At 34.3% G+C, this 16752-nt stretch overlaps 1 protein-coding gene across 1 annotated transcript in view; it reads right to left on the bottom strand.

Annotated features, from left to right (window-relative positions):
* LOC150089342 (SURP and G-patch domain-containing protein 1-like) overlaps positions 1–16752 on the bottom strand; it is a 306779-nt gene that overhangs the window by 223779 nt on the left and 66248 nt on the right. The window contains exon 4 of the mRNA XM_090368518.1: positions 14803–14882. Within this exon, the coding sequence (XP_090224644.1) occupies positions 14803–14882 (80 nt within the window). The remainder of the gene's footprint in view (positions 1–14802; positions 14883–16752) is intronic.

Here is a 16752-nt window from a genome sequence, read left to right as displayed (position 1 = left end):
GGTGAAGTTGCCAGTGCTGATTCTGCAGCTGCAGAGAGATTTTGTGATGTGTTGGAAAAAATTATTGATGAAGGTGGCTATTTAATGCAGCAAATTTTTAATGTTGACGAGACTGCTCTGTATTGGAAAAAATGCCAGATCAAACATACACTGCCAAAGAGGAAAAGACAATGCCAGCTTTCAATGTGTCAAAAGATAGGACCGTGCTCTTGCTTTTGGCTAATGCAGTGGGATGTTACAGATTAAAACCACTGGTTGTGTACATTCTGGAAATCCTTGTGCATTTAAGGGCATCAATAAAACCACCCTACCTGTGCATTTCCGATCGAACCAGACAGCATGGATAACAATATCTCTCTTTGAGGATTGGTTTAAATGCTGCTTCATTCCGGAGGTTGAAAAATATTGTAAATACATCGGTGTTCCTTTCAAGATTTTGCGTCTATTACATAATGCTCCTGGACATCCTACACATCTAGATGATTTCAGTTTGAATGTAAAAGTCATATTTCTACTGCCAAACACGACTTCACTCATCCAATCTATGGATCAGGGTGTTATTTCAAATTTAAAAGCATATTATTTACGCACAACATTTACTCAGGCATTGTCTGAAGTAGACGATGAGAAAAATTTTACATTAAGAGACTTTTGGAAAGCTTACAATGTTTACCACGCCATCTTAAACATTAATAAGGCCTGGGAGGAAATTACTAAAAGTTGTTTAAATAGTGAATGGAAGAAAATGACAAATCATATGAAGAGGTGACAGATAAGATTGTAAATGTTGCAGAGCTACTTCACAGTTGGAGATTGTTGCCAAAGATGTGGAGGAGTTAATAGAAGAAGAAAAGGAATTATCTAACTAAGAACTTATTGACTTGCAGGTAGCGATAGTGAAAGAAGAAAATGCTGACAAAGCTCAAGATGAACCAAATGAGCCGAGACACTTCATCACCAGAGAGAGAGATGGCAATGACATTTCATGAAATTGCATCAGCAATGGTGAAGTTTGAGAAGATGGATCCTGACAGCAAACGATTCTTAAAAGTTAACAGAGGGGTGAATGATATGCTCGCTTGCTTGCTACAAAGAAATCTACGATGAAAAGAAAAAAGCCACAGTCCAGTCATCCATTAATATGTTCTTTCATAAGGTTGAGCAGCCGACCTCTGCTAAATCTCCACAGCCCTCAACCTCCACAGCCGCCGCTGCGGAGGTTGAGGGCTGCGGAGATTTAGAAGGGGTTGGCTTCTACTTATCAGCTGAAGACCGATTCTGGCAATGGTGCTCGAGAGGTAAAACTTACTGATGTTATGCCTACCTCCAATATCTCATTTTTTTGTAATTTTATAATTTAAAAATTTTTTTAAATCGCACACTTTTGTGATTTTTCCTGCTCACGAGATAAAAAATTGAATAAATACAATAAATAACTCTATTTACATGTTTGTCGAACATTTCGTTTTTGATTCAATCAATTCAGCAAGCACGGTTACAAGTGTTACATACACATGGGAAAAATTACAACTTACGTAGAGTCCCGTGGAACGCAACCCTTATGCAAGTCAGAGAGTTCCTGTATACAGGCAGTTCTCGCTTTACGAGTTCCCGGATTTATGGGTTTTTTTTTTTGGTTTTTTTCAAGTACCAAGTATCAACAAAATCGAAAATATGAACATTAATTGCAAAAAATGAAGGTTAAACATTCATAAATACTGCATTTCAAACCATGCCCACAGCTGTACAACACAGTGTACCCCACTTTACGATATTAATCCGTTACCATCGTTATGCAAAAATATCGTAACGTGAACCCAAACCCAACAACACGTTTTTTGGTAATTCATTCCACGACCTCGGAAGTTCAAATTTTCGCTATATAACTCCCTAAAAGGTCCTTTTTATAATATAAATTGTATTAGTTACCAATTCAAATGAGTAAATGCACTACACTTTCATTGTTATCATATGTTATAAGAACCAATTTTGAACGGCTTTGTGATATTTTTCTAAAGCACATTTCTGGAGGTTACGACCATAAAACAATAAAAACAATTTGCACTTTCCAGTTAACTGAGCTTTTCTGTTACTGCAAGCAATTATAAACGGGTAGTAAACTCAAATGTTATTGCATTTGTGAAAATACTGATAACTACAATTGTGTGGTTTTTTTTTACGTTTTTATGGTGAAACATGTTTCCCTTTTACTGAAATCTTCAATCATATAAAAAACAAATTTTCAGAATATTCTCTTCATTCCTTTTTTAAGCTTCATAAACTTATTACTAGGCACAAATCGTGTTAGTTGCAATTTGTGCATTCCGTTAAAAAATGCTTATGCATGCTATTGAAATTTATAAAGAAAAGAGAAGATTATCTTGGAAATAAATGTCTCTTGAAGCATTTCTGAAGAAGACAACTTCTTGTGCAACAAACCAATGACTGCCGAGCTAATAATGAGTTACCAACGAGTGTGCATTTAGTCGATGATGATGAAGAATAAACATTCTTTAACATTTGTAAGTCAAATAATTTCTCTATTATTATAATTTGCTTGATTTTACAGGCTTTCTTTGGATAAATCAATCATTATTTAAACAAACTATTAGCTAACTAATTTCATCGTTGATAACGAAACACCTATTTTTAACATTATGTCTATGGGAAATAAATTCCCACTTTACAAGGGTACACTAGGAACGAATTAACTCGTAAAGTCAAGAACTACCTGTATATTAATTTAAAACTATATTTATTTATTTAAAACAGATAAAATTACTAGTCAGAACAAACTAATACCATCAGAAATGATTTAACATTACATTTGCCTGAGAATATATAAATCAATATTTAATTCAAAAGTTATAGCATAAAAATGGTACCAATCATAAATTAAAATTCAAAAACAGAATTGGCAGTGAATATCTGCAACATACAAAGGACCCTATTAGCTTCTATATATAGCAAAGTTAATAATAATCATAATAATTCCATATTTACAAAATACAAATATAAAATCCAAAAAACCAAAAATACAAAATTTTATCAGTTATTATTGAATAAGGCTTACATTGAAAGGCTTTCTTCATAGGGCTACGCCTCTCAATATATGCCATCAATAACAACTAAAACTATCTGTTTCTGCTAGTCATATGCCAGCTTAAAAATTTTTATGATATACTAAATATAGAATGAACCATAGATTTAAGTTAAGTCCAATTTAAGTTGATATAAGTTAATTTAATAAATAGTATGAAATTATAATAAGCTAAGTTGAATTTAAGTTGATATATGCTAATTATAATAAGTTGTCTGAAATTAAGTTATATGAAATTAAAAGCAGACTGGTAAAAATAACTGCTAGCCCTACAGATAACAAAAACTAAAATAATTGATTAAAACCTTATTAAAAAATATATACAAATGTTTCTATAACTTATATACAAGTGTTTTTGTTACTTAAGAAAAATATACAAGTGCATATGTTACATGTGAAAAGCAAAGCAAAGGTATAAACCAATATTAAGGCAAAAGGAATAGGCTGCAAGGATAGAAATAGTACCTCAATCTCCCTCAAATACTCTAATAGATTTTGAGGCATAAGATATTAAAGCTGGATAGTATACAGATAAGAGTAAAGGTAAAGAAAAAGAATGCAAACTACTTCAGAAAATTACTGGGGGTGTAAAGTCCCGTCCCTTAGTAGGGTTTCTAGTAATTCTTTGTGTAAAGAAGCATGTACTTACAAGAATTATGTAACGCACATTATGTATCAGCAGTAAAATTAAAAGCAAACTTAAAATTCAGTATTAAAAATAACTAAAATCAAAATTAAAATGATTATTATTAATTATTATTAATTAAAAATGTATTAAGAAACATGTATAATGAACCAATTGACATACTTAAAGAACAAAGCAATTCTTACCAATGCATCTGAACTTACAAAAACGTGGATAAACTCAAGCTGCTACAGGAAATAAAGAAAAAGATATTTTAAAGCTCCATCTTCTACCAATTAAGATCATAGTTCCCTCGTCCTCCAATTAAAAACAATTGGGACAGCAGTGACCTCTGAGCACACTCAAATGCAGGAATCTTAATATTTAAAATTACCAATAACTATCTTAATTTTATTTAAAGAATATATTATTAAATTTATGAAATTATTTTATTTTATGACAGACAAAATACAAAAACTTTCATTTCTACATAGTAAACAAAAAAAAAAGGACATCTAATAAATTTCTAAATTATAGATTCTGATACTGAAATACCAAAACTGAACCAAAAAGGCGTAGAGAAAAGGTATAGGAAAAACTGAAACCAAATTGATATCTAGTGTTTTTCATCATCTAATATGCTTATATTAGATAATGAAAAACACTAGATATCAATACAAAATATAAACTTACTAACAATTAATAATTAATTCCTTCCCATCGATCTATAATTGTATATTTTTCTTTAGTAACAAAAAAACTTGTATATAAGTAATAGAAACATTTGTATATATTTTAAATAAGGTTTTAATCAATTATTTTAGTTTTTGCTATCTGTAGGGCTAGCAATTATTTTTGCCAGTCTGCCATTAATTTCATATAACTTAATTTCAGACAACTTATTATAATTAACTTATAGCAAATTAAATTAACTTATATCTACTTAAATTCAACTTAACTTCAATCTACGATTCATACTATATTTAGTATATCATAAAAATGGTTAAGCTGACATATAACTAGCAGAAACAGATAGTTTTGGTTGTTATTGATGGCATATATTGAGAGGTGCTAGCCCTATGAAGATGTGCCTTTCAATGTAAGCCTTATTCAATAATAACTGATAAAATTTTGTATTTTTGGTTTTCTAGATTTTGAATTTTATATTTTTATATTTTGTAAATATGGAATTATTACAATTATTATTAACTTTGCTTTATATAGAGGCTGATAGGGTCCTTTATATGTTGCAGATATTCACTGCCAATTCTGTTTTTGAATTTTAATTTATGATTGGTACCATTTCATGCTATAACTATTGAATTAAATATTGATTATATATATATATATATATATATATATATATTATTCTTTAGTAATATGATAATTTATGTTGTATTTTACTTTTAATATACTTTTATAGTGGTTTTTCTTTAAATTATTTCTAGATTTTTCTGTTGTCCCGGTAGCTGTTTTAGCAATGCCCGGGTACGAACAGAGTACATATTATTATTTTAATCTTTCTATTGTGGTTTATTGTGTTTATTTTCTTAATTACGGGTGTTTTCTACTCATAGGTATTATGGTTAATACATTACTGGTCTTTAAGCTAGCCTAAACTCGGTTATCTTAAATGCCCAGGGCCTATAAATAGGCCCTGGGCATTTAAGATAACCGAGTTTAGGCTAGCTTAAAGACCAGTAATGTATTAACCATAATACCTATGAGTAGAAAACACCCGTAATTAAGAAAATAAACACAATAAACCACAATGGAAAGATAAAATAATATATATATATATATATATATATATATATATATTAAATGTAATTTAAACGTCAAACAGTTGATGGAAAAAAATAAAAATAAATAAATAAGCAAGGTATAACAATTGCACCAAAACGTGCAAAGCAGCAGTAAAGGATGCAAAAGTATATAAGCCTGTAAAAATAGATAAGTCTGATAAAGTTTGCATAGATGGAGGTGAAAATTACACAAAGTGCCAAGGAGTAGAAGGGTAAGGATAGTAGAAAAAAGAACTATTGTAGATTTGAAAAAGGCAAAAGAATGTTAATATTCTAAAAGTTATGATGAATTAAGAAAATTATGGACTGAATTGCAAAGCCAATTTGGAGGTGAAGAAACTGTAAAGTAAAATTATTAATACCAAATGATTAAACAAAATAAAGTAAAATATAATAAAAGGTGGTACAGCTGTCATCAGATATGGGTGGGCAAATTTATTTATAAGTTGAATACAGGAATGGCAAAAATGCAAAGTGATGTAATATTGATACATTTCCCCTTTCTTATTATATTTTCGGTTTGTTTCTAGGCCTGTTTTGACTTACATATTTCTTTTGCCTGCTTTTTCCTTGCAATATAAGCATTTGGTATTCATCTCCTTTTTATACTAACACTTAGAAAGCCAGAGCCCTTACTAAAAGGTTGGGCTTTACAACCCCAGCTAGCTGAGTATGTTTTAATAACTTTTTACATTCTTTTTACCTTTCTACTTTCTATTTCTACCTTCCTTCCCATTTGTAGAGCTTATAGTGTAATACGAGGGTGAGACAAATGTTCCAACCATCCTCATTCTATCGCTATTTTCATCTTTATTTAACTATGCCTTTATCTCTTTCCCATCCTCAGTTAAATACCTCTCCCTATACCATGTGATTGTTCTTACTTATTTTAATTCTTCTCATTTTCCACAAAATTCCAACACAAAAATATTTTTCCAAAAACCTACATATTTTTCCCCATTCTGGAAACAATTATATTTTTTAGCCTTATCCTTATTTTTACCTTAATAATTTTCATAGTATTGGTAATGTGTTGGGACTACTACCTTGTCCATACTGTAAAAGAATGTGCTAATTTTATTCTTTTTGCTTTTTGGCTTTATTTTGCATTTCTTCTACTGTTATGGACAAGTATAGAAATGCAGTTCCTGATACATGGTCAGGTTTGGTTTGGTTTTTTTTTTAGGAGCATTAGCAACTAAGGCTATATTGCTCCGTGATATGCGGTGGTCATTCCCTGACCTTTCCGCATCCTCCGTATTTGGTGGTGACGGGCTCGAACCCCGGTCTAATCAAGAAGAGACTGCTGCTCCTTCCCACCTGGCTACGGAGGTGCCCCTACATGGTCAGGTGTAGTCTCCTGATGAATTACCTGACCATGTATCAATATTTACTTCAGCTGACATCAAGACTCTGCATTTTTGCCATCCCTGTATTCAACTTAACTAAATTTGCCCACTCAAATCTAATGACAGCGCTACCACCTTTTATTATATTTTACTTTATTTTGTTTAATCATTTGATATTAATAATTTTCTTTACAGTTCCTTCACCCCCAAATTGGATTTGCAATTCAGCCCATAATTTTCTTAATTCATCATAACTTTTAGGATATTAACATTCGTTTGCCTTTTTCAAATCTACACTATTTTTTTTTTTTACTATCCTTACTTGACCTTTCTGCAACCTCCGTATTTGGTGGTGATGGGCTCGAACCCCGGTCTAATCAAGAAGCGTGTGCTGCGCACTGCTGCTCCTTCCCACCTGGCTACGGAGGTGCCGCTACTATCCTTACCCTTCTAGTCCTTGGCACTTAGTGAAATTTTCACCTCCATCTATGCAAACTTTATCAGACTTATCTTTTTTTACATGCTTATATGCACACATGCACTGTGCTGCCACTTTATTAGGTATACCCCTGCTGTGCACACAAATGGCTTGTCCCACAACGTTGCAAGTCACATGACTACAATTGTGGATATAAATGCCGCAGAACAACTTTTCTAGTATCAGTTAAGCGTATAAACCGTAGGAAGAATGGGGAAAAGGAGTGATCTAACGGACTTCAAGCATGCTGGAAAAGTTAAGATTGATACAGACGTGTTTTTGGGGTTTCCTAGGTGTATTTTTATTTCTTATATGTTATCTGTTTAGAACTAGTGGAGACCATAACTGATCAGTTTGAACAACGAAGAGAGAAGAAGATTCTAGTGCCGCCTTAGTGGGCCGGTTCAACTTTCAAAACTAATTTAGGATATATTTAATTTAGATTTGGGGTATGCCACAGTACAGCACATCCTTATCAATAACTTATATTGGCTGGAAGATATGAACACATTATTTGATAATGGAGGGGATGCCCCTATCTACGAGTTGAAGGGAAGTTCAAATCCTTAGAATGAAGTGTTCATTTCTCAACCTCTTGAGAATTTGTGAATCTAAACAGAATATACAAGAAGTTTAGGGGTGGTTTTCCCTGGATATCTACAGGAGTGAGTGTATGTTATGGGTTGGTTGCTGACAAATTGTTTTGAACTTTAGGAGAACATTAGAGCAACCATCTTGTACAAATTGCAGACATATTGATCTACTAAAAGTACCTACTAGTTTAACTGATAGGAAGGACAGCTAGCACGAGCTGGACTTTTACGCTAATTAATAAAAAATGACTTTTATTGCAGGTTTGGTTTACAGTTACAGCATTGGATGTGCAGTTTTCATTAATTATTGTAATTAATTAATTAAGTATTATATGCCTTCTATTGATCTTATATATCTATGGTATGGAGTTGCGACCATTTTTAAGAGGACAAAACACAGAAATGGGAAATGGGAAAGGGGGGTGTTCTGTTGAAGTGGAAAATACCAGTGAACTAGTCTTAGGACAGCCGGCTGATTTCAACTCTAATGCAGTGGACATGGACCTTGGTTTTGAACAAACAACTGTTGCAGCCAATTGAACAGTTACAAGACTGCAGAAAGCAGAAAACAAGAGACTGAAAATAACATGTGATGAACCTAAAGGTAACATTGTTGGTGCAGACTCCATGGTAGCAGGCTCCCAAAAAAAAAAAAAAAAAAAAAAAAAAAATTCAACAGAAGAGAAGGAAGACAAAATGGAAGTTCTATTATAAACATAGAGAATTTCAGAAATTCAAATAAGCCTCCACAAACTGAGGAGCAACAAGAAGATGCTAAAGCTAGTGAACATGAGGAGGTGGGTCACAGTATTGGATAGGGAATGGGAAGATATGGTCTCTGAAGACAGCCCTCTGTTCAGCTATGATGAGACTCAAAATGAGACTGGAATTTTGACTAAAGACCTGAAAGACAGCAAAATTTTGGGGGATTTGGGCTATATGAAATGGACAAGCCCAGTTTGCAGTCCAAATTGTGTCAACAGTCAATCTCCAGGTGCAGTGAGAAATACCAGGAGTGTGACACGGAGGTTGTTTCAATAAGAAGAGGAGAAAGCTCTTGATAAAGTACACAGAAATGTGGACTTAGATCTAGCTTTAATGAGTAGTGAGCAGAGCTCAATAACTAATGCTAATCTGGAGGAACTGAGTGGACTGAAGGGATTAGTTTCCCACTCTGTCTAATGCAAAGCATGTGGTTAAGGTGAGAATATTGCCTTTAACTTGGATTTTAAGCCAGAGGAAGTAATCCGAAAATCAGATGCTGAAGAAGTGAGGGAGTGCTCACCTAAAAATTAGGATAATGTATTTCTCTGTTTGGCTACTGAGTTAACAGGAATGCTCAGAACCAGCATACAGGAGCTTCTGTTCAATAATAATAATGGAATAAGCAAGTGTGGAAAAATTGTCGATGTGGGGTGCCCTGGAAAATGTGGCAATGGAGCTGGGAGTTCAAAATGAAGCTTTAAAAGAGAGATTATATGAACTGGGGAAAAAAAATGGTTGCAGTCTATCAAAAACAAATAACTGACTTACAGAAAATGACAGTAAATGTTGGATGTGGGCAAAGTGGTTTGCATACAGGAACTACTTTATACAATGATATGGTAAAGAATGCAGAGATAAATTTAGCTAAGCTTCTATGCAAGATGATTAGACAAACAGGGAGGCATACAGTGCAGAAGGTCATACCAATGTAATTAGAGCAATTGATGATTCCCAACTAAAGAGTAGTAAGGAAGTGCAGGATGTCATTGATAAGACAATGAAAGGAATGTTGAAATCAGAGTTAGAAAGGTTTGACAAATGGTGGAGAGGGGACTAATCATGGAAATGGAGAGCATGGAGTATACTGATCACATAAAAAAGAACGAAAGAATATGACATCTGGTGTCTCATTCTCCAAGCCTAGGTGAATGGCACCACAAGTGATCATTTACAACATCAATGAATCAGCAAGGATGAGTTGATGAATGAATTATATGACTGAAATATAAGTTATAATGAACATTGCACACATGGAAATGGACAGCGAGGTCTTGGTGTGTTTTGGGAGGGTGAATAAGGCAGAAACTAGTAGTAACTGGATAATCAAAGTATTGGACCATATTTACAAATATCTTATAGGTCAAAGTTGCATTTTTGAAGGGTTAATGGCATAAAGACTGAACTCATTTTATCTTTTCACAATCTGTTACAGCTGCCAATTTTACAGGCACACCTTGAAAACTTGCAGGCACTGAGAACCAACCTGCAGTCACTGTGCTAGGAGTGATCACGCATATTACAGTTGTCAACATACATATAAGCCTGTGGTATGACATTTTTGCCTACTTTTGAATGGATGTACCTCATTCTCTGTACGGTGTTACAAACTGTATCTGTAACACGCTACATGTGGTATGGTTAATATATAGCAGGGTTGCCAGAATTTGGCAGGGAACTCCACTCCTCGTGCAATAAAAAAACAAAACCCTTTTATAATTACAAAATTTCACGTAAAAATAAACATGCATTTCTTAGAGAGGTTGTCTTTCACAACTTTTAAAAAAGTAAAAGAGGCGCTTCAAAATTTGCTTAGCCTGTCAGTATCATTTTTCATAACATAAATGGGAATGTGAATGTGGTTAAAAATTATACACATTTTAATAATGATTTCCAAAATTCAACACTATTACAGCAAATTAAAGGAAATGAATGAATAGAGATGCCACTTAATTGGGTATCATTGTTCATCTGTTGTGTAGGTACGATTGGAGGAAGTGGTAGGAATGACACCATATATCTACGTTTGTCAGGGTGAGTGTAAGTCCCTGCTTATATTTAGCATTACGTTAGAATTGCATGACGCAAGGAAACAAGCTTATATAGCATCATCCAAAAAAAAAAAAAAAGGATAAACCCTTCCCATTTCACCCATCCATTCACTCTAAATGTATGTCTAGTTCTGCCTTGAACTTATTTAAGTTGTTGATCTCCACTACAATAGATGACAGTTCATTTCACCACCAACCACCCGCTGGCTAAAGGCAAATTTCCACACATCTATTCTACAATTGTCTTTCCTCAGTTTCAATTTATGTCAACTCAGGTGAGTAATCTGAGCAAGAGGAAGAATCCCATCAGCATTCAATTCAGCTTGCTCACACCATTCAAGGCCTTATACCCCTCAATCCAATCAACTAGCGCAAGTGCTCAGTCTCCAAATGCTGCAATTAGCAGAACTTAAGCCTTTCTTTATAAGAGCAACCCTTTGTTCCATTCACCAATCTCGTTGCCCTTCTCTGTACTCGTTCTAGCAGCTCTACATCCTTCCTAAAATGAGGCCTCCAGACCTATATACAGTACTCAAGACCTTATACAAGGCAATGGCCTCATCATTGCCTTATAACAAAGGGGACAATCACTTCCTTATCTCTGCTAGCAAAATTCCTGTCTGCAATGCTCAGAAAACTTCACTGACTGCACAATTATCCACAGGTCCTTTCCATTTTCCACTACCCGAGTGTATTTCAACCAGTTGGTACATTACTCTGGAGTTACTGCTACCCATATGCAGTACTTTACATTTCTCAATGTTAAAGTTCATCTGTTAAACTTTTCCAGATCCTGTTGCAGTAGTGTACTATCATTGGTGTCATTAACAACCCTGCCAACCTTCATATGGTCTGCAAACTTAGACATTAACCCTGATATACCTTTATCAATATCATTGATAAATATAGAAAACAATGATGGGCCCAATATGGATACCTCAGGGGCACCACTAATAACATTAGTCAACTAACAGCAGTGTCCATTGATTACTACTCTTCTCCCACTCAACCATCCCTTTATCCATAGCAGCAACTTGCCTTTAATGCTATACTTGTAGCAAAAAGCTTTCCTGAAATCCAAGTACATGATGTCAAATTTATTTTTTGCATCCAGTTCCTTTGTGACCTCATTTCAGTAGCCAATCAAATTGGTCACACAAGACTTCCCCTTAACAAACCCATGCTGTGTCTGAATTATAACTGCAGTCTAGAAATGATTCTGTAGTGCTTCTTTAACCAGTGCCTCCATTAATTTCCCCGGAATATAAGTTAAATTAACAAGTATGTAATTACTTGTATCACCCTTTGGGAAAGTCACATTTGCACATCTCCAGTTCATGAGTCCAAGGAAGTTCTCATAATTATGGTTAAGGGTTTGCTTACTTCCTTTGCTGCCTCCTTTAATACAGGGTGTTTCAAAACAGCTTTACAACTTTGAAAGTGTATATAAATTTATTTAGAGGACTTGCACAATATTTTGAAATGTCAGAATGTAGCCAAACACTTCAAGTTTTACCTCTGATAGTTATAGTTTAATGGATTTCCATTTGTAATGTGGCAGTCACATCCCACCTGTGGTCAATTTCTTGTCCCACATGGCATAGCATCTCTGGCATCACTTCTGCAACTGCAGCGGTAATTCAAGTTCGGAGCTCAGCGACATTTGCAGGTAAGTGTGATATGTATACTAGATCTTTAACAAATCCCCATAAGAAAATATCCATAGGTATAAGATCCGAGGAATGAGGTTGTTGTTGTTATTTGGTTTTTAGGAGCATTAGTAACTAAGGCCATATTGCTCTGGAGATATGTGGTTGTCATTCCCTGACCTTTCTGCATCCTCGTAAATTTGTGGTCACAGGCTCGAATCCCAGTCTAATCAAGAAGCATGTGCTACGCACTGCTGCTGCTCCTGCCCACGTGGCTATGGAGGTGCCGAGGAATGAGGTGGCCATGCTATCGGCACCCCTCGACCAATCCACTGACCTGGGAAATGGGTGTTGAGGTGCTCGCGCACTTCTCCAACGTAATGAGGGGATGTGTCACCTTGCTGTAAGTGAATGAGTCCTTCTTGGTCATCTTCGTCAATTTGTGGAATGAGCAACTGTTGGGGCATGAAACACAGTACTGATAATGGTTGTCTCCACGAAAAAGAGGCTGTACACTTTTTTTTTGCTGAGGGTGCAAAATACGTCACCTTTGGGCCATCACGAACATGTTCCAGGGGGCACATGGATTTTCGGTGCCCTAAATTCTGCAGTTGTGGGTGTTAACTTTACCAGTGACATGAAACAAACCAAAACACACAACGAGCCTGCTCTGCACCTGAGGAAGTCACCATCTTGATCTCAACTGTCCAGGAGTGCTTACAGTGGTAGTATTGGGTACTACAGTCGAAGTGCATTGCTACATTCTGACATTTCAAAATATTATGTATGTCCTCTAAATAAATTTATATACACTTTCAAAGCTGTGAAGCTGTTTTTGAAATGCCCAGTATAACTGGATAGATCCCATCCACCCCAAGTGCCTTAAGTTTAACTTCAACAATTTCTCCTCCACTTCGCTCTCAGTTATTATAAAATCATTCAGCTTCCTGCCAGAGTTTGATAAACTTCTGGCATTCCCCTCCCTGAATAACTCCTCATGTGTGAATGTAGATGCAAAATACTTATTCAGTTTGTCAGCTACCTGAGCAGGGTCTTCAACAGTTGAACCATCAATACCAAGTGGACCAATCTGATTCATCCCTTTCCTTTTAAAGTTTACAGAACTCTTTGCTGTTTTTTTTTGCCAAAGATTTCTCGTAATCTGCCTTCACCTGCCTTCTTAGTGACTTGATTACACACCAGCTTATATCTACCATATGCTTCTGTGTCACCTGATGATTTATATGCATCCCAGACATTTTTCTTCTCTGACATATATATTCTTTCTTATATTTATTTCTTGTATATGGTAATTTGTCAAAATGAGCACACAGATATCTTTAGTTGGTGGTTTTAATTTTTAATTTTTATTGAGGGTAGCATCTGGCACCTCTTCAGCATTACCTGTTGTTGCAGTTTGCAACGATTTTTTTAATATGGTTTAAATTTGTAAACCATTATTTGACTACACCACATTTAATTTACATTTTAGTAAAAACATTTTAAACACTTATAGCACAACCATTTATAAACTCTGATTATGGACTCAAATTAAATATTCACCAATTCTTAATAATTTTGATAAAAGAAAAGGAAAAAAAAAAAAAATTTCTAACTAATGCAGATGTGCAAGTGCTTTTGTATCAACTTTTGGATGCCTATAAATGCTACTGCAATTCTGCATTTGCTATTTATTTATTTTTTTTTTTTGTTGGGTGCTATGAAGCACTGTACAATAGTGCTTTATAAATATCTAGCATAATAATATCCTTTTCAGATGTTTCATCTATCACTTGCATAAAGTACAGGCAAGCCAGGCACTTTAGCTAGTGATTAATTAAATATTACTGTGCAATGGGTTGTTGTTATTTTGGTTTTTAGGAGCATTAGCAACTAGGGCCATATTGCTGCGGGATATGCGGTGGTCATTCCCTGATCTTTCCGCATCCTCCGTATTTGGTGGTGACGGGCTCGAACCCCGGTCTAATCAAGAAGCGTGTGCTACGCACTGCTGCTCCTTCCCACCTGGCTACGGAGGCGCCACTGTGCAATGGGGTATAAGCTCACTCGCCTCTGTGGTTCACCCCAAGTAATGCTAAATGGGCTAGGGGTATAGTAGCCAAACTATCGATAGATCTTCTGGCTATTTCTATACATGACATCCCAACACATAAGCCATATATAAACCATGTGCTAAATAAAAAAATAATTCTGTGGATTATTTGGAATTACATATAAAATTTAAGATATTTTAAAAATACAAAGTGGAGCATCCTGACTCATAAAAACACGTAAATAATTAATTTTCACAATTTAAAGGCTCATTATTTTAGGAAAATTATAGAATAAACTTGCAGTATAGTATAAAAATGCATTTTTTTTTAGCTTACCTGCATCTGCTTCCTGATCTTCGTTCTCTAAAGTTAAAAGCTTGCTCTGTGCTTCAGTAGGTTGTAACATTGTTTGTTTGCTGAAAAATTTCAGTCATTATTAGCATTTGAAATATATTTTATATTTATCCCCCCCCCACTCAAATTAAAAAATGTGGCCATGGTTAGTAACATGAAGAGGCCAGATTACATGATGGACAAAGTTGAATTATACACATATTAAGTTACAATGATTAATATAAACATAACAATCTTCAAGTATGCCATGTAAGATAAACAGCTTATCCACAGACAAAAAGAGAAACATTCTTTCTGTTCACCATATAATAATACTGCTATGAAATATCTGGTTAGTAGTAGCATTAAGTGGTATAGTAGGGTAATGTACACAGTACATTACATTTCATGCCAAAAAAATGTAAGTAACAAAAACAAAAATCTACATACAGGAGCAACACACCCTATATATATATGGTACTTATGGCACACTTGATTATTTACTAATCACTTCTTAGGTGTACCATGAATATAATGTATCTTAACTTAAAATATGACTTGAGTGATAAAAGATTGTGAGCACTGGGATAGAGTATAAACAAATCCCTTCCCAATGCACTACCCTCTAGTGCCATCCTTGTGAGATACAGGATGGCAGGAGCAATCCTGTATCTCACAAGGCTTCACGTTCCGTGGCCTATAAATTGGCCTTCCATACTATTAGTGAGGACCATACTTTCTTATTTAATGCCCAAAAATTATTAACAGCCGAAATGCTGGCAATTAAATTAACTCTTAATTCGATTAACGTACAACGTTAATCGAATACCTTATTTCCAATTCCTGGTCGTTTATGCGCATGCTCCATGAACTCAGCAAACAATCTCTCATATATAAATTGAACAATTCATTTTAATTTTAAATTTACTATCATGTGATCACAACTAAGGTCTAAAAGTCCCAATCCACTTAAGGAAAGGAAATAAGATTTTAGGGAGTTATTTTTATTCATTTTTAATTTATAGACAAAATGTCTTCTCCCACTTGTTGTTCATTATAGATCTGATGTATTTTGGTGACTGGTTTAGAGCTCTTTGGATTGCTAATGGGTTACCTCTGGGGGAGGAGAAGTCATTTCGTTATTTTAATATTAGTTTAAATTCAAGGAGTGTTAGTGAAGAAACATCCTACATGCATATATTGAGGTAATTCTTCTCTTTATTTTTAAAACTGATTAATAACATAAGACATACTAAGCATTGTTACTCTTTCATTTACTTACTGTCTAAAAATTGGAAAAATTCAAACCACTGGCAATCTCAAGGCAAAAGGTTGCGAGATTTCAAATATTGTACCTGTACATAAGCATATTTTTCAAGTCTGTTTAAAATAATGCTTCATATTGACATTTCTTACCTGTGTTTCTAAGTAATTGTACAGTTTATAACACATAGTAGCAAAAAAATAAAAATAAATCAGAGGATATCAGACCTCATCATTCATTTTCAGCCAATCTGGCTTAAAAAACCAAAATTCTTTAGGATTCAGATCCAGAAGTTGAAAATGAATCGAGTAATTCATAAATAAAAGTAGAAGACAGTTATTGCATCAAAAAAGGATGAGATTATTACAATTTTTAAAAATCTGTTTTGTTTTTTTGAAATAATTTCATATTAATATTGGGGCAATGAAATCAAAATAAGAACAAATTAATATTTAAAAGCATTTATGTACAAAGTTTTCATTTTTATGAATTTTTTAAATTATATGAATAAACTCACCGCACAGTCTAAGGCTAGCAAAAAAAAAAAAAAAAAAAAAAAAAAACTCAATGCTCAGGGGCCCATTCATGTTTAAGAATCTTAATCTGGCAAGGGTGAAACTGAATTATAAATATATAAACTGCATTTGAACCACACTCTGCTAAGAATTTTATCTACAGGGGCTCACATC

The sequence above is a fragment of the Mastigoproctus giganteus genome, chromosome 2, assembly GCF_048544385.1.
Source record: "Mastigoproctus giganteus isolate SK-2022 chromosome 2, ASM4854438v1, whole genome shotgun sequence".
Lineage (NCBI taxonomy): Eukaryota > Metazoa > Arthropoda > Arachnida > Uropygi > Thelyphonidae > Mastigoproctus > Mastigoproctus giganteus.
The sequence above is the reverse complement of the archived record's forward strand: the minus strand, read 5'-3'. Positions and strand labels throughout refer to the sequence as shown.